Genomic DNA, 23990 nt, shown 5'->3' with positions numbered 1-23990 from the left:
CTAGGCTGTCCCGGGAATGTGGCCAAGTGGCCCAAGGGGGTGGCCAAGGCATGTGGTCACCGAGTGGCCCACAGCGCCCCTCCCGAGCTGAGAGGGGAGTGGTAGCCGGCGCGCGGGCAGCCTGGGGTAGCCGGCGCGCGGCCAGGCGGGGTGGCCGGGGTGGCCTGGGGGTGGCCCCCGGGCATACACACGTGGATGGGGAATCACCAACAACACCAGCAAACCAGAGCCTGCCTTGCTCTACACTGGGGTGACAATGGCCGGCGGCGTCCCCACACTGACGCCGCTTGGCGGAATTCAAAGTCCAACATGGGCCTCTAATCTCACCACAATTACACTAGGAGGCCCTGCCTGTATTCCGCCAATTGTCCATCAACACTAGACAGGTTATTTGAACCACCTGTTACACCATGAAGTTCTGCCAGCTGCCTCATGGGTGCCCACTGTCTCTGAGGCTATTTTAATCGTCCTTCCGTACCTCATCGGCCCCAAATTTCACGAAAATTGGGCCTAGACACAACCCGAGATGGCAGGAGTGCCATCCCTGCTGGACAACACGGTAACGTCCGCGATTAACGGGGATGGAGGGGGAAAACTCGAAAACTCCCCTCCTGTGGGAAAAACCTGCTGGGATTGATATAAGAGGAGACTACCAGGGACTTGTACTGAACTAAATTAAAAATTTACTGTCTGCAAATTAATTCAACTAAAATCTCTAGCTAGGGTTGTAAATCCTAGCCCCTCTTTTCCTAATGACAGATTGTGGGCTGTAAGGGACAGGTGGGGTGAATGACTTAGTTGATAGAAGTTCCAATCCACCTGTAGACAGGGATCTCACATCAGCTTGTATTTTATACAAGGATAAGGTTTAATAAATTCAGTTATATGACTGAACACTGGCTCTGTTTAAATCAGGGATTTAAACATACATAGTCTAACCTAGCACCTTAACTATTAACAGCCAATATGTACTTATACTATAAACAACAAATTAAATTGTAAAAGTATAATAAATGACCTTAAATGTAGTCTAAATACTGTTAACTAAGTACTAGATTATATTCAATTAAATGAACTTATATGATAACTTAAAAAATAACTAAGCAAGCAATTGATAACTTAATTTATATATTCAAGTATATATGCAATGTATTTATTCACTTTATACAGTTAGCTTGACTGAATCTTTTCCAACACTATGGACACTTGTGATGTTTTTACTTATTGAGGCTGAATTCTTTTCTGACAGAATGGACACTCATGAGGTGTAGTGCTTGGATAAAGATTCACAGCTACACTACAATTTTAATAAACTTACTGAAATGTGAGGCTTCGCCTCGCTTTTTAACCAACAGACAGATTTATAGGATATTAAAGTTACACAAGCATACAATTGGCCAATCATACACCAAATAACCCTCAAAATACTTCTCTGCCAGTCGGGGTGCCTTGTCTGACAAGTTTGCCAGACTGATTAACTCTCTTGTCGAGTTTAGGCACTATATTTTGCTACAGCGTTGCTGTATGATGATCTGGTAGCGTTGCTACGTGATTATCCTGCAGTTGCAGAAGAATGAGTTGATAAAAGATAAAGAATGAAGGTGGAAGAAACCGTGTCACCGTGATCTCCACTATACACTCTTATTTTATACAAATGTTCTAGGATTTTCCTTGTAGATATTGTCCAGGTACTCCCCCAGTTCTAGAGAGTGTTCACTGGCGATAAAAATGTTAAATAAGGTGTCCTTGAGCTGGTAATGTTCGCTAAGGATCAGTCACTTGTTCACTCAGTTGTAAACAAACGCGCAGTGCCGCGAGGTATCATCGTGGGCGCTTCTCGCTCCCGAGATCCTCCCCCCTCTCCCTTGAGAGGTAGCTTTCAATGAATATTGATTGATTATTTTTACAGTCTAGACTTATGATTAAGATAAGATGTGATTATAATATAATTAGATATAAGATTTAAAGATTATAAGTAGTATTTGAAAGTACCACTGAATCTTATTAAGGATTCGATTTTTAATCTCTACCGGAAGCGATCAATGTTCCAATAGCTTTTTAATTAAGAAATCCTTCTAGAAGCTTCTGGATCCTTGAGAGATCATGTACAAAGTCACGTAGGCATCAAAAGGGCCCAGTTGCGTACGTGTTCATGGTGCCATTGTCATCCAGGATCAAGCTATATAATGAATCTTTAATGATTCTAATATGATTTTGATACGATTTAGATATGATTTTGATATGATATAGAAATTATACATTTCTTAGATGATTATTAGATATGGTGGGTAAAAATTTCCCACATCTTCCAGAGGGAGAGAACTGGCACAGAGTCCAATACTTAGGACAATAGTAACCATATGTATTTATTTACTCTCCATTGGATTGATAATACAAGTGCAAATTTTGCTTGCACTTTTGTGCTGCTGTCCGTTGTGGACGATTGTGTCTGTTAGGAGTCTGTGGGTCTTGTGGAGTTAGAGTGTCTTGAGGTCTCTCAGGATCTAACTGCAGCTGGCTCACTGATTCCATGTGGATGAGTTTGTCCAATGTCTTCAGGGAACTTGTTCCTTTAGACAGGATTTTGACTATTCTCAAAATCCCCTGACTATCTGGATGGACTGAGACAACTTTACCTAATGGCCAGTCAGCCCTAGGGCCATCACTCTCTACCAAGACAATATCGCCAGATTGGAGATTAGCTATATTATGTGGGACGTTGGCCCCATAGTGATGTTCTCGTAGAGATGTAAGATATTCTTTTGTCCAAACATCATTCCATTTTTGGATTATACTGGACAGATGCTTATACCCCTGAACCAACTCGCTCTGACCCACATATGAGGGATCTCTGATCTCATCATCCACTAGAGATGGTACTGGAGTCAGAAGTCTTCCATACATTAGGTGGGCAGGACTTAATGGCTCATGTTGAGTAGGATCCTCAGACAATTAAGTCAACGGCCGGTTATTCACCCTTGATTCTATTTCCGTGATTACTGTCTGGAGCTCTTGAAGATTGATTTTCTGACGGTGTAGAGATTTTCTCAAGAATCTTTTTACAGTTCCTATTAACCGTTCATAAAATCCTCCGTGCCATGGGGCTCTCGGAGGGATAAATTTCCATCTGCAATGACGCTGTTCCAGTGTGGAAGTAAATGCAGGATGGGAACAGATTTCCCGTAGACATGCTTCTCCAGCTACCAAGTTTGCTCCGTTATCTGAAATCATCAGCTTAGGGCATGATCGGCGTGCTGCGAATCTGCGGAAAGCTTGAATAAATGATTGAGCAGTCATATCGGGTGTTACCTCTAGATGTACTGCCCTGGTGGTAGCACAGGTGAACAGACAGATGTATGCCTTGATAGGTTGCTTATCTGCAGTCCCTGTTAGATATATTGCTCCTGTATAATCTACTCCTGTCGTTTCGAAAGGTTGTAGATGGACCACTCGTTCCTTTGGTAGGGGTAGTGGCCCTGGATAAGAGCAAGTTCTTGCATCGTACCTTCGGCATATCATGCAATTCTTTAAGATTGATTTGACTGACTGTCTTCCCTGAGGAATCCAGTACTGCTGTCTGATTTGTGTGAGTGTGTCTAACACTCCTCCATGTTTGATGATTTGTTGATGTGTATGCAACACAATCAACCTTGTGATCGAATGATTTTTTGGTAAAAGCCATGGATGCACGGTATCTAGATTGATATCTGCGTGTTTAAGTCTCCCTCCACAACGCAGAATGTTGTGATTTTCTTGGTCTATCCACAGACCGAGATTGTGTTTTAACTTATGCGGAAGATTTTCATAGTTATTCCCATAAGTTTCTCTCTGGGCTTGTCTTACCCAATAGATAAGTGCATCAGGAAAAGTGTATTTTATACCTTTTTTCCTGAGATAATGAAACACGTTCTGTGTTACATTGATTAATTTGATGAGCGAGGAGTAATGAGTACAATCCAAGACTGATATTTGAGCTTGCTGCCTGGTGGTAGTTATGGTTTGTGTCGTAATGACGTGTGGCTTTTGTTCAGGCCAACTACCATTCACTAACCATCGAGGCCCATGAAACCAAATATCTGCCTTTGCAAACTGTTTAAATGTCATACCTCTTGATAAGAGATCAGCTGGATTATCCTTTGTTGGTACATGCAGCAATTGAAAGCCTGCGGAAATTTCTTTAATTTCCGAGACGCGATTTTTTACATATGGAGTTGGACAGTTGTCGTTTCGTACCCATTGTAAGACAGCTTCATTGTCAGACCATATAATGACATCTTTGATGTTCATGGTAGACAAGACTTGTTTGATATGCACTGCTAAGCGTGTGCCAGTTAGCAGTGCTGTTAGTTCCATCTGAGGCAAAGTCCTCTTTTTTAATGGAGCGACTCTGGCCTTAGAGGTGATAAGATATGATTGATTAGAAGTCACTAAGTAAGCACAAGCTCCAAAAGCTTTGGCTGACGAGTCTGCGAATACATGTAGTGATACTTCTTCATTTTCCTCGACTATGTGTCTCGGAAAGATTATCTTTTCAACTAAAGTTTGTTCTTGAGCTACTTCCATCCAAGATTTTGGTAACTGGATTGGTAGTGGATCATCCCAACCAACCTTAGCCTTCCATGCTTCTTGCACCAATAAACGCCACTTGATAGTCAAAGGATTTAGTAGACCAAGTGGGTCGAATACTTTGCTAACTTGTGAAAGCAAATCCCTTTTTGTAGTGATGTTGTAATTTACTGGCACGGATTTGATCGAGATTGTGTCCGAGATTAAATCCCAATCCATACCTAACACCTTTTGTGATTCTGGTACGTGATATTCAGGGTAATCTCTTGCTATTTGATTATTCAATGTTGCATTATTAGAGGCCCAAGATTGTAGTGGCATGTTGGCACCTTGTAGCTCATTGTTGGCCTCTTGATATAATTGTAACAGTTCAGTAGTACTGTTAACTGTCCCTTGAAAATTATCTACATATAGATTTTGACTGATTTCAGTCTTACAGGGACTTGATGATTTCTTCAGATGAGTATCTAGAGTTGCTTGCAATAGAAATGGACTGCTTGTCGCGCCAAAAAGAACTGATGAGAATCTGAAAGTCACTACAGGACTATTGACATCTTCTGGGTTCTCTACCCATAGAAACTTAGTGAAGTCTCTATCTTCTTCCTGCAAGCCAACTCTGAGAAAGGCCTTACTTATATCTGCTGAATACGCATATTTGTTAAGTCTAAACTTCAACAGTATGTCATACAATTTCTGAGTTAGACTTGGACCTGTTTGCAAACAATCATTTATACTGGTTCCTTGGGGTCCAGATTTAGAGCTACAATTAAAAACTATCCGTAAAGGAGTCGTTTTTGATTCTCTCATTACAGCCATGTGAGGTAAAAATGGCCTGTTTGCTTATTGTCATGTTTCACGACTTCGATGAATTTATTCTTTAATTATAGCAGTCTCCGTGGTGTAGTGGTAAGACACTCGCCTGGCGTTCCGCGAGCGCTATGTCATGGGTTCGTATCCTGGCCGGGGAGGATTTACTGGGCGCAATTCCTTAACTGTAGCCTCTGTTTAACGCAACAGTAAAATGTGTACTTGGATGAAAAAACGATTCTTCGCGGCAGGGGATCGTATTCCAGGGACCTACCCGAAACGCTACGCGTACTAGTGGCTGTACAAGAATGTAACAACTCTTGTATATATCTCAAAAAAAAAAAAAAAAAAAAAAAAAAAAAAAAAAAAAAAAAATTGTTGAGCAATAATCTCATGATAGAGGTTTAAATGCTCAGGCCTTTTTCTTAGCTTTGCTAATTGAGATTTAAATTGACTATAAGCCATGTGATAATTGGTAGGTAAGGTTTTATGGTTTATTTTCCATGGCAGCCTTACCCAGTACTGTCCATCATGGTACTGTACAGTTTCTAAGTATTGATTGTATGCACAGACATCATCAGGACTTGGTTGTTCAGGAATTATTCCTATGGCATCAAGTTCCCACAATTGATGTACAGATTCCAATCCATCATCAATCATGTGGGGGATTTTAAGTGGTGACTGTTCTTTGCCTAGTCATGCCACTATTACAGTTTCTGTATGATGTGATTTTTCAGGAGTTGAAGGTTCAAGATCTAGTATAGGTCCTGTCATCAATATGCCTCCTGCTGATTTGAGTATATTCATACCCATAGATTCTTCTGATCCCAAAATGAATCGATGATAGTAGTCAGCTCCAATCAGGATTCCGATATCCCCTATGTAGTCAGAATCAAGCAGAGGATCTGCTAATTGTATTCCTTTTTCTTTTAGGAATTTAATTGTGGCTGTCAGACCAGTCACTTCCATTTCAGTAGGAATTTTATCAACTACTATGGCTTCTACTGTCCTTTGGGATGTACCTAGACAGACATTGAGTTTTACTACTGGAAAGGTTCTACGACCAGAATTAGTAAAAAACCCTGATATGGATGTAGATACTTGCTTTGAAGATTTAAGTTGTAAATCTTCTGCCATCTTTTTACTGATACTGTAAAGGTTTTCTGTGACCCTTGATCAAAAAAGCCTCTAGTTGCAATACAAATTCCTTGATTGCATAGTTCTAGCTGTGCAGTAGGCAATATGGCTGTTGTAACAATTTCTGTATCCAAGTCGTTGACATTGCTCATTACTGTACAGAATTGTACGGCTGTAGTGGTATTATCATCTTTGGGCTTTGCCTGAGATGCAGGTTGATTATTGGAAGTCTGTGATCTGGATTGAGTGTTAATATCACCACAGAGTGCTGTGTGATGTACACTTTTATGACAATATTGGCAGTTCTGCAATTGAGTGTTACACTCACTTGTATCGTGCTTCCGTAGACAACGGATGCACCTGTTCAGAGATTTCAGTCGATCGATTCGACTGGCACGGCCTTCATAAACTGTGCATTGATAAATGGTATGTGCTTTCAGATTCAGATGTTTATTCAGGTAAGGTATATACATACAAGTGATGTTACATTAATGGATTGATATATAGATAGAGCTAGTACATACAATGCCTAAAGCCACTATTACGCAATGCGTTTCGGGCAAAATTTCGGGCAAAAAATATTCTGCTTCTTGACAGAATAAACATTTTGGGGCACTTGTGGCTCCTTTTGTCTTATCTGTCTTAGGAGCTTGGTTTCCTACAGTTCTGTTAACTGTGGGGGATATAGCATAAGAGCCAACATTATTCTGTTTCCACTTTGCAGAAGAGGAGTTTTGTTGCCTTGATTTTTGACTGCCATTTTGGACATTTCTGTTTTTGTCCGTGGATTCACCTTTGGGGATTTTTTCTTGAGATCTAAGTTTTTCTCGGCTTCGTAATCATTGTACGTAAGCTCGAAGTCCATCAAAGATTTGGCTTTGTGATAAGATATTGCTACAAGTATGTAACACTTGTAGGTAAGTAATTACATGCAAGTAGGTTATACAAGCATGTAACACTTGTACTCCTTCAAGGATTTCCTTAAAGGATGAATTGTATCTGTAATAATGTGTATCTACATTATTCATGATGCGATGAAGCATTTTGCTTTTTCTTTTTTCTCGGCTTTGCCTTTTCTATTAAGTAAGTCTCTTTGAGATGCTTGATTAACTTCAGATTTTCTGAGGCTGCTTTCGCTCCAGTGAAAGCATGAGATTAGATGATCAAGACTATATTCTTGGATTAAGATAGTTATCTTAGATGGATGATAATATTTGTATTGACATTGTCAATGGGCTGTTAGCCTTTCAGATTGTGTTGTGAGATTAAGATTGGTCTTAATCCCCAATTGTAGACTATTGTAGCCAAGTGATGATGACATTTGTCTATCACCTGATTTAAATGGTCTGTAGGCTGTAGATTCAAGTGATTTTTTAGACACTTTGTGTCCTTTTCTTTTCTGTTTCAGTTGCTGGTGGAATACTGTTAGCCATTTTGACCTTTTCCGAGTTTCGGAGATTCCGAGATTTTTCTCTTTTTTCTGATGAATATGCTTGATGTTAATGTATTTTGATAAATGAGCTTTCCTGTCTACTTGGGTAATGATTCCAAAGATCGTCCTTCATTTCCTCCCTGGAATCTGGTTGTAGCAGGTGTTCAATTATCAAAAGTATTGTAATAATTTGATTTATGACCCGAATGCACGAATGCACCAAGTTGGTAAATCCTGTAATAATTTTTTAAAAATAGTAAATGGCACTATTTTTGCAAAGTTATTACAAGATCTGTTACCCTAATAGTTGCTTGATAAAATACAGTAGAATGCCTACTGGTTTTACCTGTAATAGGGTTTGTACAGTTGATTATGGTTAGATTGTAATGAATGCTCTTACAGTGATGATAACACTTTTTTAAAGAATATTATGTAATGAGCAGCTCTGAAAATCAGTAGGTTAAAGATAATGCTAGATAATACACTTAAATATATATGTAATGTTACCACAATGAGGTAGGTATTAATATGATTAAGATGCAGTTTTGTGTTTGACACTGATATAATTAAGTACTGTGGTTTCTTAACACTGAACAGTATCAGTATGCTATGAATGCTTACTAGTTAATGGATATGGTGGCTTAAGCCACTGCTAACAGTTTGTTTACTTAGATATATAGCTATGATAAATATTGGCTGATAGCTAGGTTAGGCTAGAATATGTAAGAATTATTCCAATGCAAAATCAAGAAGTTTCTTATGTATTTGGCACTGAAATATTCGGTAAACGAATGATCATAAATATCTAGGTACAAAAGACCATTAATATCTAGGTTCGAAGGACCATTAATGTGGGAAAAACCTGCTGGGATAGATATAAGAGGAGACTACCAGGGACTTGTACTGAACTAAATTAAAAATTTACTGTCTGCAAATTAATTCAACTAAAATCTCTAGCTAGGGTTGTAAATCCTAGCCCCTCTTTTCCTAATGACAGATTGTGGGCTGTAAGGGACAGGTGGGGTGAATGACTTAGTTGATAGAAGTTCCAATCCACCTGTAGACAGGGATCTCACATCAGCTTGTATTTTATACAGGGATAAGATTTAATAAATTCAGTTATATGACTGAACACTGGCTCTGTTTAAATCAGGGATTTAAACATACATAGTCTAACCTAGCACCTTAACTATTAACAGCCAATATGTACTTATACTATAAACAACAAATTAAATTGTAAAAGTATAATAAATGACCTTAAATGTAGTCTAAATACTGTTAACTAAGTACTAGATTATATTCAATTATATGAACTTATATGATAACTTAAAAAATAACTAAGCAAGCAATTGATAACTTAATTTATATATTCAAGTATATATGCAATGTATTTATTCACTTTATACAGTTAGCTTGACTGAATCTTTTCCAACACTATGGACACTTGTGAGGTTTTTACTTATTGAGGCGAATTCTTTTCTGACAGAATGGACACTCATGAGGTGTAGTGCTTGGATAAAGATTCACAGCTACACTACAATTTTAATAAACTTACTGAAATGTGAGGCTTCGCCTCGCTTTTTAACCAACAGACAGATTTATAGGATATTAAAGTTACACAAGCATACAATTGGCCAATCATACACCAAATAACCCTCAATATACTTCTCTGCCAGTCGGGGTGCCTTGTCTGACACGTTTGCCAGACTGATTAACTCTCTTGTCGAGTTTAGGCACTATATTTTGCTACAGCGTTGCTGTATGATGATCTGGTAGCATTGCTACGTGATTATCCTGCAGTTGCAGAAGAATGAGTTGATAAAAGATAAAGAATGAAGGTGGAGGAAACCGTGTCACCGTGATCTCCACTATACACTCTTATTTTATACAAATGTTCTAGGATTTTCCTTGTAGATATTGTCCAGGTACTCCCCCAGTTCTAGAGAGTGTTCACTGGCGATAAAAATGTTAAATAAGGTGTCCTTGAGCTGGTAATGTTCGCCAAGGATCAGTCACTTGTTCACTCAATTGTAAACAAACGCGCAGTGCCGCGAGGTATCATGGGCGCTTCTCGCTCCCGAGATCCTCCCCCCTCTCCCTTGAGAGGTAGCTTTCAATGAATATTGATTGATTATTTTTACAGTCTAGACTTATGATTAAGATAAGATGTGATTATAATATAATTAGATATAAGATTTAAAGATTATAAGTAGTATTTGAAAGTACCACTGAATCTTATTAACCCTTAAACTGCGCATGGCATATATATACGCCCTGAGTAACATGTCCCATGGTGCGCATGGCGTATATATACGCCATAGGGTGCCAGGCCTGATTCAAATGGCCCGCGGCTACACGGGGTTCACAGTAGCTTCCTCAGGGCTCTTGTAAACAGATGCCATTTTAAAAAAAAATCGTGGGCAATATTCTCAGGTGTGAGAGGCACAGTACTGTTGGAGCAACCAAGGCCGGCGCACGCAGCATGAGCGAACAGCATTGATGTTCAGCTTGTGACCACAGCATCGCCGAAAAATGTCAAAATAAATATATAATTGTTATTATTTTGCGATGACAATATTACAGATGACCAATGACTGTGATATAAATAACCAGGGTTGTGATAATAGCAGGATTGTTGTAATAATTAGCGCTGTGAGAGGAGTGATGCTGAGAGACGGAGGGAGACAGCATCGTTTACTGACTGTGTGGCTAGCTGTTATTGTTTGCATTCACCATACCAGGTCAATGGTTCTCTATGGTGAACACAAATGTAGATACTTATATATAATGTGTGTATTAGTGTAATAACAGCAAAAGGATTATGCTGGGAGGAGCCATATGGGTGACGGAAGTGACGTCGTCTGCATGATTTGTCTAGCTGTTTAGAGGGTGGCCACTATGCTCTTTGGGCGCACTACAAGCTTAGGTGTACAGTTACGGTGCATAAAACATGTAGATATTTATATATAATATGTGTATATAGGGTAATAACACTGCAAAAGGTATTGTTGGGGGAAAAAGTTTAGTGCGTGTGACCTTGAAAGAGTGAGGGAGCCGCCAGCCGCCATCTGTGTATAGCGACGACTCTTAGTGCCTGAACTAACTATATCAGCTTAGCTGTACAGTTGTGGTGAACAAAATATATACATACTTATATATAACGTCTGTATATAGTGTAATAACACCACAAATGGTATTGTTGGGGGAGAGAGTTTAGTGCGTGTGTTGAGGGAGTGGCAGCCAGTGGCTGGCTGGTGTGTGGCAGTAACTCCTCGTTGCTTTTCGACTCTCAATACCAACTTAGTGGTTCGTTATGGTGACCAAAACATGCCAATACTTATATATAACCTGTGTATAGAGTGTAATAGCAGCAAAACTATTTGTTTATAGTTTTATAAACATAATAATTGAATCACTAATATGCACATCATACTTTTGAGTATAGCGATTATTAACGACTTTTATTATATAAATATATTACAATACACACTATTGAATAATATTACTGCAAAAAAACTAAGAAAAAATCAATCGGAGACATTGAAACAATTAGGTAATAATATCTTTGTGGCAACTCCCATCTGTCAACGCGGGTGACGCTGACCGGGTCTGACGACCGCTCTGTCAACGCCCACTTTTTGCCAGACTTCCTCGGTCAATTGCGCCCAAAATATGTCACCTACGATTTTTTTTTTCCGTGCTCAGGAGACACAAATTAACATGTTTAGAAGACGAAAAAAAATTTTTGAATTTTTTTTTTCTTGCGCACAGGGGTGTAAATGTCCAAAGGACCCCTGAGCAGTGTAAGGGTTAAGGATTCGATTTTTAATCTCTACCGGAAGCAATCAATGTTCCAATAGCTTTTTAATTAAGAAATCCTTCTAGAAGCTTCTGGATCCTTGAGAGATCATGTACAAAGTCACGTAGGCATCAAAAGGGCCCAGTTGCGTACGTGTTCATGGTGCCATTTTCATCCAGGATCAAGCTATATAATGAATCTTTAATGATTCTAATATGATTTTGATACGATTTAGATATGATTTTGATATGATATAGAAATTATACATTTATTAGATATGGTGGGTAAAAATTTCCCACACCTCCCCCCTCCACCCAGCTGCGTCCTCGTCCACCTGCTACCCAGCTCAAACTGACGATTTCGCGGGCTAAGGAAACTCAAAATGCCCATACCTCCTCCCCTACTTTGTCTTGACCAATCAGCAGGAAGCCGGCACTGTTCCCTCGTGCTGCTACCAATCACAGCTGTTCGCGCCAAAACACAGCTCGGAGCAGACATGCCTACCCCAATCACAGGCCTCACTCACCCTCAGGCGTCCCGTGACGTCACAAGGAGGGGGAGGCCTAAGACAGTGGCGCACTGTCTCACATTGTGGGGGGGGGGGGCAACAGTCACCCCACTTTCCCCCCACCTCTAACGGTTTGAGTCAAGTACCTTACATACCACTTCACTCTCACCTCCTCATCCTATTTCACAGAAACAGGAAAATCTCTGTAATTCTCTCTACGGAGCAATCACAGACTCCTGACTACTCACAAATGATAGTCCATAGCAAGAGCTTTCATTCACCACCCCACAAGTATATGTCAGTTTGAAAGCTTCAGTTTCTAGAGTCCCTAGAGCGACTAGCCTAATCTATAAACTAGGAAAACTAGCTGAGGGAATCTAGATTCCCTCACACACACTCCTGCTGGACCTCGCACACTCTTGCTGGACCTTGCACCCTATTGCTGGACCTTGCACCCTCTTGCTGGACCTTGCACACTCTTGCTGGACCTTGCACACTCTTGCTGGACCTTGCACACTCATGCTGGACCTTGCACCCTATTGCTGGACCTTGCACCCTCTTGCTGGACCTTGCACCCTCTTGCTGGACCTTGCACCCTCTTGCTGGACCTTGCACCCTCTTGCTGGACCTTGCACCCTCTTGCTGGACCTTGCACCCTCTTGCTGGACCTTGCACCCTCTTGCTGGACCTTGCACCCTCTTGCTGGACCTTGTACACTCTTGCTGGACCTTGCACACTCTTGCTGGACCTTGCACACTCTTGCTGGACCTTGCACCCTCTTGCTGGACCTTGCACCCTCTTGCTGGACCTTGCACCCTCTTGCTGGACCTTGCACCCTCTTGCTGGACCTTGCACCCTCTTGCTGGACCTTGCACACTCTTGCTGGACCTTGCACACTCTTGCTGGACCTTGCACACTCTTGCTGGACCTTGCACACTCTTGCTGGACCTTGCACCCTCTTGCTGGACCTTGCACCCTCTTGCTGGACCTTGCACCCTCTTGCTGGACCTTGCACCCTCTTGCTGGACCTTGCACCCTCTTGCTGGACCTTGCACCCTCTTGCTGGACCTTGCACACTCTTGCTGGACCTTGCACACTCTTGCTGGACCTTGCACCCTCTTGCTGGACCTTGCACCCTCTTGCTGGACCTTGCACCCTCTTGCTGGACCTTGCACCCTCTTGCTGGACCTTGCACACTCTTGCACGTTTTCTCCGTTCTTTGTGCTAGAGATAAAGAGTTCTCTTAATCTTTTTCCATTTTTGTCTGCTGCTTCATCCAGCGTCCGTCGAGACCATAATTTATAATTTTTGGTTTTTGTGTCTATCCTCTTGAATTCTACCACGTCCTTCGTTGTCGGAGTATCTCTCTTCTTGTATTCCACCTTCTTCGTTCTAGGGTTAAAAAAATTATTGTTTTATGGACTATTTTCTCACAGCCCTTTTTTTAGCATTATTTCCTTCTTTCTCTCGCTATTACTTTATTTAACATTCTCTAATTTGCTAAATAATGTCTAATTCTTAATTCTGTATCCTTTGATTATTATTATTATTTTCATTATTATTATTATTGATATTGTTGTTGTTAACTTGCTTTATCCATTTTTTTTCCTTGTTCAAACTACGTCTTGATTCCGTCAAATTTTCACTTTTAACTATTTTCACTGTTTTTTCCTCATTAATTTCTAACCTCTTCAAGGAGTTCCTCCGTCTCTCTTGGGCTTATATTGCATGTGTCTCTTCTTTTTATCTAGTCTCGGTGCGTTTTTCCTTTGAATCTGCTAAGTTTGTGTAATTTCCTTGTTGCCTTCCATTTCCTGTTTTTTCCCTCATTCTTTATTCGGTTTCCTTATGCTTTGTGGGATTTATATCTGGTTAATATTACAAGTTTTTTCTTTATTTTTTGAGTTCCAAGACAGAAATGTCAGTGTTTATATGGGAGTGTCTCATGTCTGTTTCTCTCCCGTTGTTGAGTGGTGTTATCTCTGTTGTCTCCTGTTGGTGAGTGGTGTTATCTCTGTTGTCTCCTGTTGGTGAGTGGTGTTATCTCTGTTGTCTCCTGTTGGTGAGTGGTGTTATCTCTGTTGTCTCCTGTTGGTGAGTGGTGTTATCTCTGTTGTCTCCTGTTGGTGAGTGGTGTTATCTCTGTTGTCTCCTGTTGGTGAGTGGTGTTATCTCTGTTGTCTCCTGTTGGTGAGTGGTGTTATCTCTGTTGTCTCCTGTTGGTGAGTGGTGTTATCTCTGTTGTCTCCTGTTGGTGAGTGGTGTTATCTCTGTTGTCTCCTGTTGGTGAGTGGTGTTATCTCTGTTGTCTCCTGTTGGTGAGTGGTGTTATCCCAGTTGTCTCCTGTTGGTGAGTGGTGTTATCCCTGTTGTCTCCTGTTGGTGAGTGGTGTTATCTCTGTTGTCTCCTGTTGGTGAGTGGTGTTATCTCTGTTGTCTCCTGTTGGTGAGTGGTGTTATCTCTGTTGTCTCCTGTTGGTGAGTGGTGTTATCTCTGTTGTCTCCTGTTGGTGAGTGGTGTTATCTCTGTTGTCTCCTGTTGGTGAGTGGTGTTATCTCTGTTGTCTCCTGTTGGTGAGTGGTGTTATCCCTGTTGTCTCTTGTTGGTGAGTGGTGTTATCTCTGTTGTCTCCTGTTGGTGAGTGGTGTTATCTCTGTTGTCTCCTGTTGGTGAGTGGTGTTATCTCTGTTGTCTCCTGTTGGTGAGTGGTGTTATCTCTGTTGTCTCCTGTTGGTTAGTGGTGTTATCCCTGTTGTCTCTTGTTGGTGAGTGGTGTTATCTCTGTTGTCTCTTGTTGGTGAGTGGTGTTATCTCTGTTGTCTCCTGTTGGTGAGTGGTGTTATCCCTGTTGTCTCTTGTTGGTGAGTGGTGTTATCTCTGTTGTCTCCTGTTGGTGAGTGGTGTTATCTCTGTTGTTTCTTGTTTTTGAGTGGTGTTATCTCTGTTGTTTCCCGTTGGTGAGTGGTGTTATCTCTGTTGTCTTCTGTTGGTGAGTGGTGTTATCTCTGTTGTCTCCTGTTGGTGAGTGGTGTTATCTCTGTTGTTCCCGTTGGTGAGTGGTGTTATCTTTGTTGTCTCCTGTTGGTGAGTGGTGTTATCTCTTGTCTTCTGTTGGTGAATGGTGTTATTTCCTCTTCACTCCCGTTGTTGAGTGGTGTTATCTCATGTTCTCTCCAGTTGGTGAGTGGTATTATCCCCTGTTGTCTCCTGTTGCTGAGTTGTCATCCCTGTTGTTTTACTCCTGTTCACCTGTTGGCAGAGTTTCAGTATCACTTGATACCATTGTTGCAACAGATCACTATTGTCTTTTACATCGGGGTTTAGCTGGAGAAAAAAAATCGCCAAAACGGGTTATATGAAGTTCTGTTGCCAGTGAAAAGTGTTCACTGTTGCCAGTGAAAAGTGTTCACTGTTGCCAGTGAAAAGTGTTCACTGTTGCCAGTGAAAAGTGTTCGATTTCTCTTTTTAAGTTTGTTTTCTTTCCCTGAATTCCATTCCCATCATTGTTATGTGTTGCGTAGATAAGCAGATATGTTGTTTTACTGATGGACAATACCCCATAGGATTTTGTACATCGCAATCATGGCTCTTGTGTGATGTGGAAAGAAAGAGCTCCTTTAGTCTTTCTTAGTACTTTAATCTTTTCGTATGTGAGTGCGTGTTTGGTCGTGTGTAATCGTGCATATGCGTGCTTATTTATGTATGTGATTGCATTGTGTGTGTGAATTAAAGTGTATGTAGGTATATGGCATTCTTATCATATGGAGATGTTTAATGAATGATTTATTTAAACGTTTTTCTTATATTATTGTTTTCTGTTTAGTAGAGTTCATATTTTTCAAAGGTGAAGACCTGACGCAGGGGGCCCTGACGCAGGGGGCCCTGACGCAGGGGCCCCTGACGCAGGGACCCTGACGCAGGGGGTCCTGACGCAGGGGCCCCTGACGCAGGGGGTCCTGACGCAGGGGGTCCTGACGCAGGGGCCCTGACGCAGAGGCCCCTGACGCATGACACTGACGCAGGGCCCTGACGCATGGACCTAATGCAGCGAGACGAGACGAACGACTTGTTCAGGCCTCCACGTTTCTTCACTCCTATGCATATCACAAATTTCAAATGTATCATTCATTTTATCCCCGCGAGATATTGTATGTTATCAACTGTGTCGTGATACATTTACTACGTATAACAACAGTAAAGCAGTTGATGTATTATAAAACTAAATCCCAAGAACGTGACAGATCTTTGAATATAATTTTAAGGCAGTGTCACGGGACTCAATTCGCGTCTCTGGAGTCCCCAGGAAGAGTCCAAGAATTCGAGTTTCCACCAGACTGTCGAATATTTTTCTCCACATTCATTGTAGCTTTGAAAGCATAATGATGATGATCATCATTTACGGGTGATGATACACCGTTGATGTTGGTTGCTAGCTGGTTATGTTTGTGGTTCACAGGTCCAAAATACGCTTCACTGAAGACTCCTTTACTCCTTTACACATGTGGGTACTCCTTTACACATGTGGGTACTCCTTTACACATGTGGGTACTCCTTTACACATGTGGGTACTCCTTTACACATGTGGGTACTCCTTTACACATGTGGGTACTCCTTTACACATGTGGGTACTCCTTTACACATGTGGGTACACGAACTGACTGCTTCTGTTGCATTTCGGGAGCTCGAATGTTTTCCCTTCATATAGCTAATGGTAAGCCTCATCCTACTCATCATCTTAAGCCACTGGTAAACTATATACTAAAAATACAATTTATGATAAAATACTATGCCCAAGATTACCATCCGAGTGCCGGCGGTGGGGTGGTTCAAATAGCTTCGGATTTCAAATTTGGTTCAAATAGCTTCGGTTCAAATTTGCTTAATAAGCCAAGTTTTTCTGAATTAATATATTTTTTCTAATTTTTTTCTTATGAAATGATAAAGCTACCCATTTCATTATGTATGATGTTAATTTTATTTTATTGGAGTTAAAATTAACGTAGATATATGACCGAACCTAACCAATCCTACCTAACCTAACCTATCTCTATTGGTTAGGTTAGGTTAGGTAGCCGAAAAAGGTAGGTTAGGTTAGGTAGGTTAGGTTGTCGAAAAACCATTAATTCATGAAAACTTGGCTTATTAGGCAAATCGGGCCTTGAATAGTAGGCTGAGAAGTGCGTTCTGGCTACTAGGTACGACATATATATATATATATATATATATATATATATATATATATATATATATATATATATATATATATATATATATATATATATATATATATATATTCTAATCGCATGTCTAAGAAATTCTGGCTTAATTTCTCTCGTCAAACGAGGATGTACAAATTGGCAGGGGATTGAACCCCGCGACAGAGTTCTGTGAAGTCCTTAGAGCAGTGAGCAGGTTAATGTGCTTCCCTTTGGCTTCCTCTGTAGATTTGGGCTTCCTCTTGAACATTTACGATCTGCAAAGCCAGACCTCTCGACATCAGTTTCCCCTTCAGCCTCCCCCGACGTCAAGGCCCCTTGACATCAGGCCCTCTGACGTCAGAGAATCTGGTGTCAAACTCATTTTTGATGTCAAGCTGAAATATTAAACCCTCTGAATGTTTGTTCAACATCAAACTCCCTGATATTTGACGCTTGTAAAGTTGAACCTTCCGGATCCTATAAAATCAGACACTGAAATCTGTATCAAACTCCGACACAAAACCCTATGATACCAAAATCTTCAATATAAAAATCCAATCCAATAATGCATAAAACCACGCACATTAAAAGCCACACAAGTTGGTGAACATTATCTATTAGAGACTGAAAAGGATTATTATAAGGATTATAATATTATTATATTATCATTCATATTATCATTATAGGATTATTATATTATCATTCTCAAGTCGATTGTACAATCGACTTGAGAATGATCCAGGACGGACTGAAACGTCGTCGTCCCTTCATTTTCTAGTGTGTCGATTGGTGAACATACTTCAGCCACGTTATTGTGACTCATCGTCCGTCCGTCCGTCTGTCTGTCTGTCTTTCTGTCTATCTGTGTCTGTCTGTCTGTCTGTCTGTCTGTCTGTCTGTCTGTGTCTGTCTGTCTGTCTGTGTCTGTCTGTCTGTCTGTCTGTCTGTCTGTCTGTCTGTCTGTCCGTCCGTCTGTCCGTCCGTCTGTCCGTCCGTCCGTCTCTCTCTCTCTCTCACTCTCTCTCTCTCTCTCTTATGGCGGCCTTGCCTACTGCTCTGCCTCTCCTTCGAGCCTTCGTTACTGTGATGGTCTGCATCATGCTAGGCTGTGCATCAACTCTGGCGCCTCACCTTCACCCCATATCGTAAGCTTGCATCTTCAGACCAGCGTCTTATCGCTCCAGGATGGTCGGGGTCGTTACTGCCTTCGCTACCTAGCACGGTCTCTGTAACCCCACCAGTCTGGCTTTTACCTCCCTTACGGTATGTGTTTGTGATGAGTTTTCTCTTGTCGTTCCACCCTTGCTAGTCCTATAGAAGTTCCCACTTGCAAAGTTTTGCAAGACTTTGGTCTCCGTGGTTAAAGGCGTCTACGCCCTTCTGTCGTTAGGAAACACCTTTTCCTTTTCAACATTGGTCGTCGTGGACAAATTGTCTTGGCCACGTCACAGACGGGTCGAAGTCAGCCGACGGCGTTGGATACTCTGCGATCGTTACATCCCAAGCCTCTATGTGCTGCCTACCTCCGGAGGATGGCATCTTCTTGACGCAACTGGACAGGATATTGTATGTCCTTCAACTGCTTTTCCGACGTCAATGCTCCTTTGTCATTGTGGTTAAGTCTGGCAGTACTCTCGGAACTCTAGTCATTTAATCCTATGCGTTTAATCCTGTGGTGGTCAGAAACCAAAATTGGCCAAATACTAATCTCTAGCAGATTTAAGTCAAAAAGGTTTTGCTGGGTTTCCAGCCGTATTAGTCTTACTTTCAATGAACGTGCGGATACTGCCGCTAAAGAAGCTATAACACATTTGTCATCTTTACAACAAAAAAATAAAATCTTATTTCGATTTCTACCCTTTCACTCGCTCCACAGTCAAAGACCGCTGGTCGGACCGCGCTGGTCTGGGGTTAATGATGATAAACTGTGCACTCTTAAAGTAAACCTCCCCCCCCCCCTGTCCCCATCGTAGTCTTCCTCCTACCACCATAATAGACGCTGGTTTGTCATTTGTCCCTCGACAAAATCCTCGGTGAATCTGAGACCTTTGGTATCACTCGCCTTTTGTGCTTTTGTTCTCGTGCTGACATCCCTGAGTGATATTTAGCGCCCTTTTAGTATATCCAGCGACACTGAGGTTGGTACACTACGTCGGGCAAGGTGCCGCCTTCTGATAATTACTTACTTGCTGTGATCTATGGAGCAAGAGATGGATGTAGGCTTCAGGCATAGACCAGACTGATCCAGGCATAGACCAGTCTGTGTAGGGAGAGGTTGGTAACATTAGTAATATTAACATTAAAAATACTTTAGAGCAAATATGTTGTTACAAAAATAATATAACTGCAATTTCTGAAACCTGGATTAATATAGATGGCCGAAATTTTAATTTCCTGTGCATTATATTAGAAAGTTTAAATATTTCACTTTTAAAACTGACAGGAAAGGACAAAAGGTAACTGTATTTGTTGGGGAAATGGAAAGGTGTAAAAAAAAGTGAACCGTGTTAAATTCCCTAAACATTAAGATAAAAGTGAAGCTTGATTCAGTTATTTTAATGTTAATATTATTTACCATGACCTATGACTGTTCCACACATTATTTAGGGAGACTGCAATTAATTGCGTCTCTAGAGAAAAACCGGCAAAGGACCTTTTACTGTACACAACACAATTAGACTATCATGAGTTTAAAACGCAAATCGATACAAGTAAATATTGACTTGATGAATAGTTAGGTGTTGGTCTTAATGTCTATCAACCACCTGGAGGATTATTAAGGCAACTACAAGTGCTTACAGACCAACCAACAAGCATACTCTGGGTCTGGGCATAGTCCAGACCCAGAGTATACTGCGTATATGCTCCCGGAAGTAGAGTATATCTCTCAGAACCGTAAAACTTCATACGAAAGTAAATCGCAATATGCAATTAAAGACGGGTGAAGTGCAGGAAAATTGTTTATAACCTTCAGATCTAGAACAAAATTATGTAGATATTCGTAAATCTACTATGGCTGGGGGGGGGGAGGGTAGGTAGGGAGGGAAATGATTAACTTGTTACTTAAAGCCAATATAATTGTACTTCAATGGACTCCTTAAGGCTAACAGAACACTTTGCTTTATATACTGTGCTCGTCAGACTTTTATTCAGTGAAGAAAATTGTACAGAATAATCTATCAAAAAAGTTATCTTTTTAAAACATAAAGCACAGAGCAACTTTATTCCTAGCATTAAGAATCTCTTAACATAGGTACAGTCATAGCCTTCCCGGTTTGGTGCCTTCTTGTTGATAATTACTTACTTAACATAGGAAAATTAAAAGCATAACTGTATTTGACTGTAATGAGCAGTATAAAGGGAATGAACCAATCTGTGGAGTAATTGTTAGCAAAACTCTCAACTCGTCTCATCCAAGAGATGGTCGTGGGTTCGACTCTCGCCAGGTAGGAACGAATTCGGAACTGTTCCATCCGCGTTCGGCCCCCCCCCCCCCAACCCCACTTGTGCGTTCCCAGCAATGCTTGGTTCCTTGTTAAATAAAACGTTTCTTGCATCATGTTCTCACGAAACATAGAAACTTCCAATGTGACAAAAAAAAGTGTTGAGTCTATTGATTCAAAGTACGAAATAATAGCCGGAATTCTTATTATTTTAAATTGCACAAAAATATATTGGAAATTATTAGTTTGGAAATAAACTTGAACAACAAAAGTTTATACCAATACCAATGACGAATCATTCCGGCGAATATTTAGTTAATTACGCAAATAAAATTGACAGATACAATTCAGATTGATTGATATGAATAACGTAGATCAAAATAGACCTATACAAGTTAGAACGACAGGCTGAATGCTACTGTCTTCAAAACAGACCTGCCTAATATGGGTCAATAGGCTGAACTGACATCAGACCTGCCGACATCAGTCAGCCAACATCAGACCAGCCGACATCAGACCAGCCGACATCAGTCAGCCAACATCAGACCAGCCGACATCAGACCGCCCGACATCAGACCACCTGACATCAGACCAGCCAACAGCAGACCACCTGATATCAGACAACCCGACATCAGACCAGCCGACATCAGACCACCTGACAGACCAGCCGACATCAGACCAGCCGACATCAGACCACCTGACAGACCACCCGACCTCAGACCAGCCGACATCAGACCACCGAAAATCAGACCAGCCGACATCAGACCACCTAACATCAGACCAGCCGACATCAGACCACCTGACAGACCAACCGACATCAGATCACCAAACATCAGACCATCCGACCTCAGACCAGCCGACATAAGACCAGCCGACCTCAGACCAGCCGACATCAGACCACCTGACAGACCAGCCGACATCAGACCAGCCGACATCAGACCAGCCGACATCAGATCACCTGACAGACCAGCCGACATCAGACCAGGTGACATCAGACCAGCCGACATCAGACCAGCCAACATCAGATCAGCCGACATCAGATCAGCCGACATCAGACCAGCTGACATCAGACCAGCCGACATCAGACCAGCCAACATCAGATCAGCCAACATCAGACCACCTGACAGACAGCCGACATCAGACCAGCCGACATCAGATCAGCCGACATCAGATCAGCCGACTTCAGACCACCTGACATCAGACCAGCCGACATCAGATCAGCCGACATCAGATCAGCCAACATCAGACCAGCTGGCATCAGACCAGCTGACATCAGACCAGCTGACATCAGACATTTCGACCCCTTGTACGTGAGTAACCAGAAGTGACCTCTCTCTCTCTCCCCTCCCCCCCCCCCCCTACGGTGGTTCGACAGACTCACTACCAGGTGTCGGGGTGGGAGTCGAGTGTCAGCTACACCCCGCACACCGAACTCGACTACGGCACTCTGCTCTGCTGGGGGTCGAACGCCGTCGGCAGACAACACCATCCGTGCGTCTTCCACGTCTTTCCTGCAGGTGAGATGGGACAGGGGGGAAGGGGGGGGGGGGACTTTGTGCTGTTCTCTCGTGCTGTTCTCATGGTGTTCTTTAGTGCTGTTCTCAGGGTGTTCTTTAGTGCTGTTCTTGCGCTGAAAACAGTCCCTTCAGAGTCCTCGCTCTGTGCACACCCATTGTTACGCTGTCCTCCCGCTATAGCCACGGTGTCCTCCCGCTATAGTCACGGTGTCCTCCCGCTATAGTCACGGTGTCCTCCCGCTATAGTCACGGTGTCCTCCCGCTATAGCCACGGTGTCCTCCCGCTATAGTCATGGTGTCCTCCCGCTATAGTCACGGTGTCCTCCCGCTATAGTCACGGTGTCCTCCCGCTATAGTCACACTGTCCTCCCGCTATAGTCACGGTGTCCTCCCACTATAGTCAAGGTGTCCTCCCGCTATAGTCACGGTGTCCTCCCGCTATAGTCACGGTGTCCTCCCGCTATAGTCACGGTGTCCTCCCGCTATAGTCACGGTGTCCTCCCCCTATAGTCACGGTGTCCTCCCACTATAGTCACGGTGTCCTCCCACTATAGGCACGGTGTCCTCCCACTATAGTCACGGTGTCCTATCACTATTGTCACGGTGTCCTCCCGCTATAGTCACGGTGTCCTCCCGCTATAGTCACGGTGTCCTCCCGCTAGTCACGGTGTCCTCCCACTATAGTCACACTGTCCTCCCGCTATAGTCACGGTGTCCTCCCGCTATAGTCACGGTGTCCTCCCACTATAGTCACGGTGTCCTCCCACTATAGGCACGGTGTCCTCGCACTATAGTCACGGTGTCCTCCCGCTATAGTCACGGTGTCCTCCCGCTATAGTCACGGTGTCCTCCCGCTAGTCACGGTGTCCTCCCACTATAGTCACACTGTCCTCCCACTATAGTCACGGTGTCCTCCCGCTATAGTCACGGTGTCCTCCCGCTATAGTCACGGTGTCCTCCCGCTAGTCACGGTGTCCTCCCACTATAGTCACACTGTCCTCCCACTATAGTCACGGTGTCCTCCCGCTATAGTCACGATGTCCTCCCACTATAGTCACGGTGTCCTCCCACTATTGGCACGGTGTCCTCCCACTATAGTCACGGTGTCCTCCCGCTATAGTCACGGTGTCCTCCCGCTATAGTCACGGTGTCCTCCCGCTATAGTCACGGTGTCCTCCCACTATAGGCACGGTGTCCTCCCACTATAGGCACGGTGTCCTCCCGCTATAGTCACGGTGTCCTCCCATTATAGGCACGGTGTCCTCCCACTATAGTCACGGTGTCCTCCCACTATAGTCACGGTGTCCTCCCACTATAGTCACGGTGTCCTCCCTCTATAGTCACGGTGTCCTCCCGCTATAGTCACGGTGTCCTCCCGCTATAGTCACGGTGTCCTCCCGCTAGTCACGGTGTCCTCCCACTATAGTCACACTGTCCTCCCACTATAGTCACGGTGTCCTCCCGCTATAGTCACGGTGTCCTCCCGCTATAGTCACGGTCTCCTCCCGCTAGTCACGGTGTCCTCCCACTATAGTCACACTGTCCTCCCACTATAGTCACGGTGTCCTCCCGCTATAGTCAC

The 23990-nt window shown here is 42.6% G+C and overlaps 1 protein-coding gene across 1 annotated transcript in view; it reads left to right on the top strand.

Annotated features, from left to right (window-relative positions):
• The window catches only part of LOC138363733 (uncharacterized), a 97987-nt gene that overhangs the window by 27262 nt on the left and 46735 nt on the right, over positions 1-23990 (top strand). Inside the window, exon 3 of the mRNA XM_069323127.1 lies at positions 22267-22408. Coding sequence (XP_069179228.1) covers positions 22267-22408 — 142 coding nt within the window. The remainder of the gene's footprint in view (positions 1-22266; positions 22409-23990) is intronic.

This window comes from Procambarus clarkii, chromosome 11 (assembly GCF_040958095.1).
Source record: "Procambarus clarkii isolate CNS0578487 chromosome 11, FALCON_Pclarkii_2.0, whole genome shotgun sequence".
Lineage (NCBI taxonomy): Eukaryota > Metazoa > Arthropoda > Malacostraca > Decapoda > Cambaridae > Procambarus > Procambarus clarkii.
Note: the sequence above shows the minus strand (reverse complement) of the source record. Positions and strands in the feature narration are given on the sequence as shown.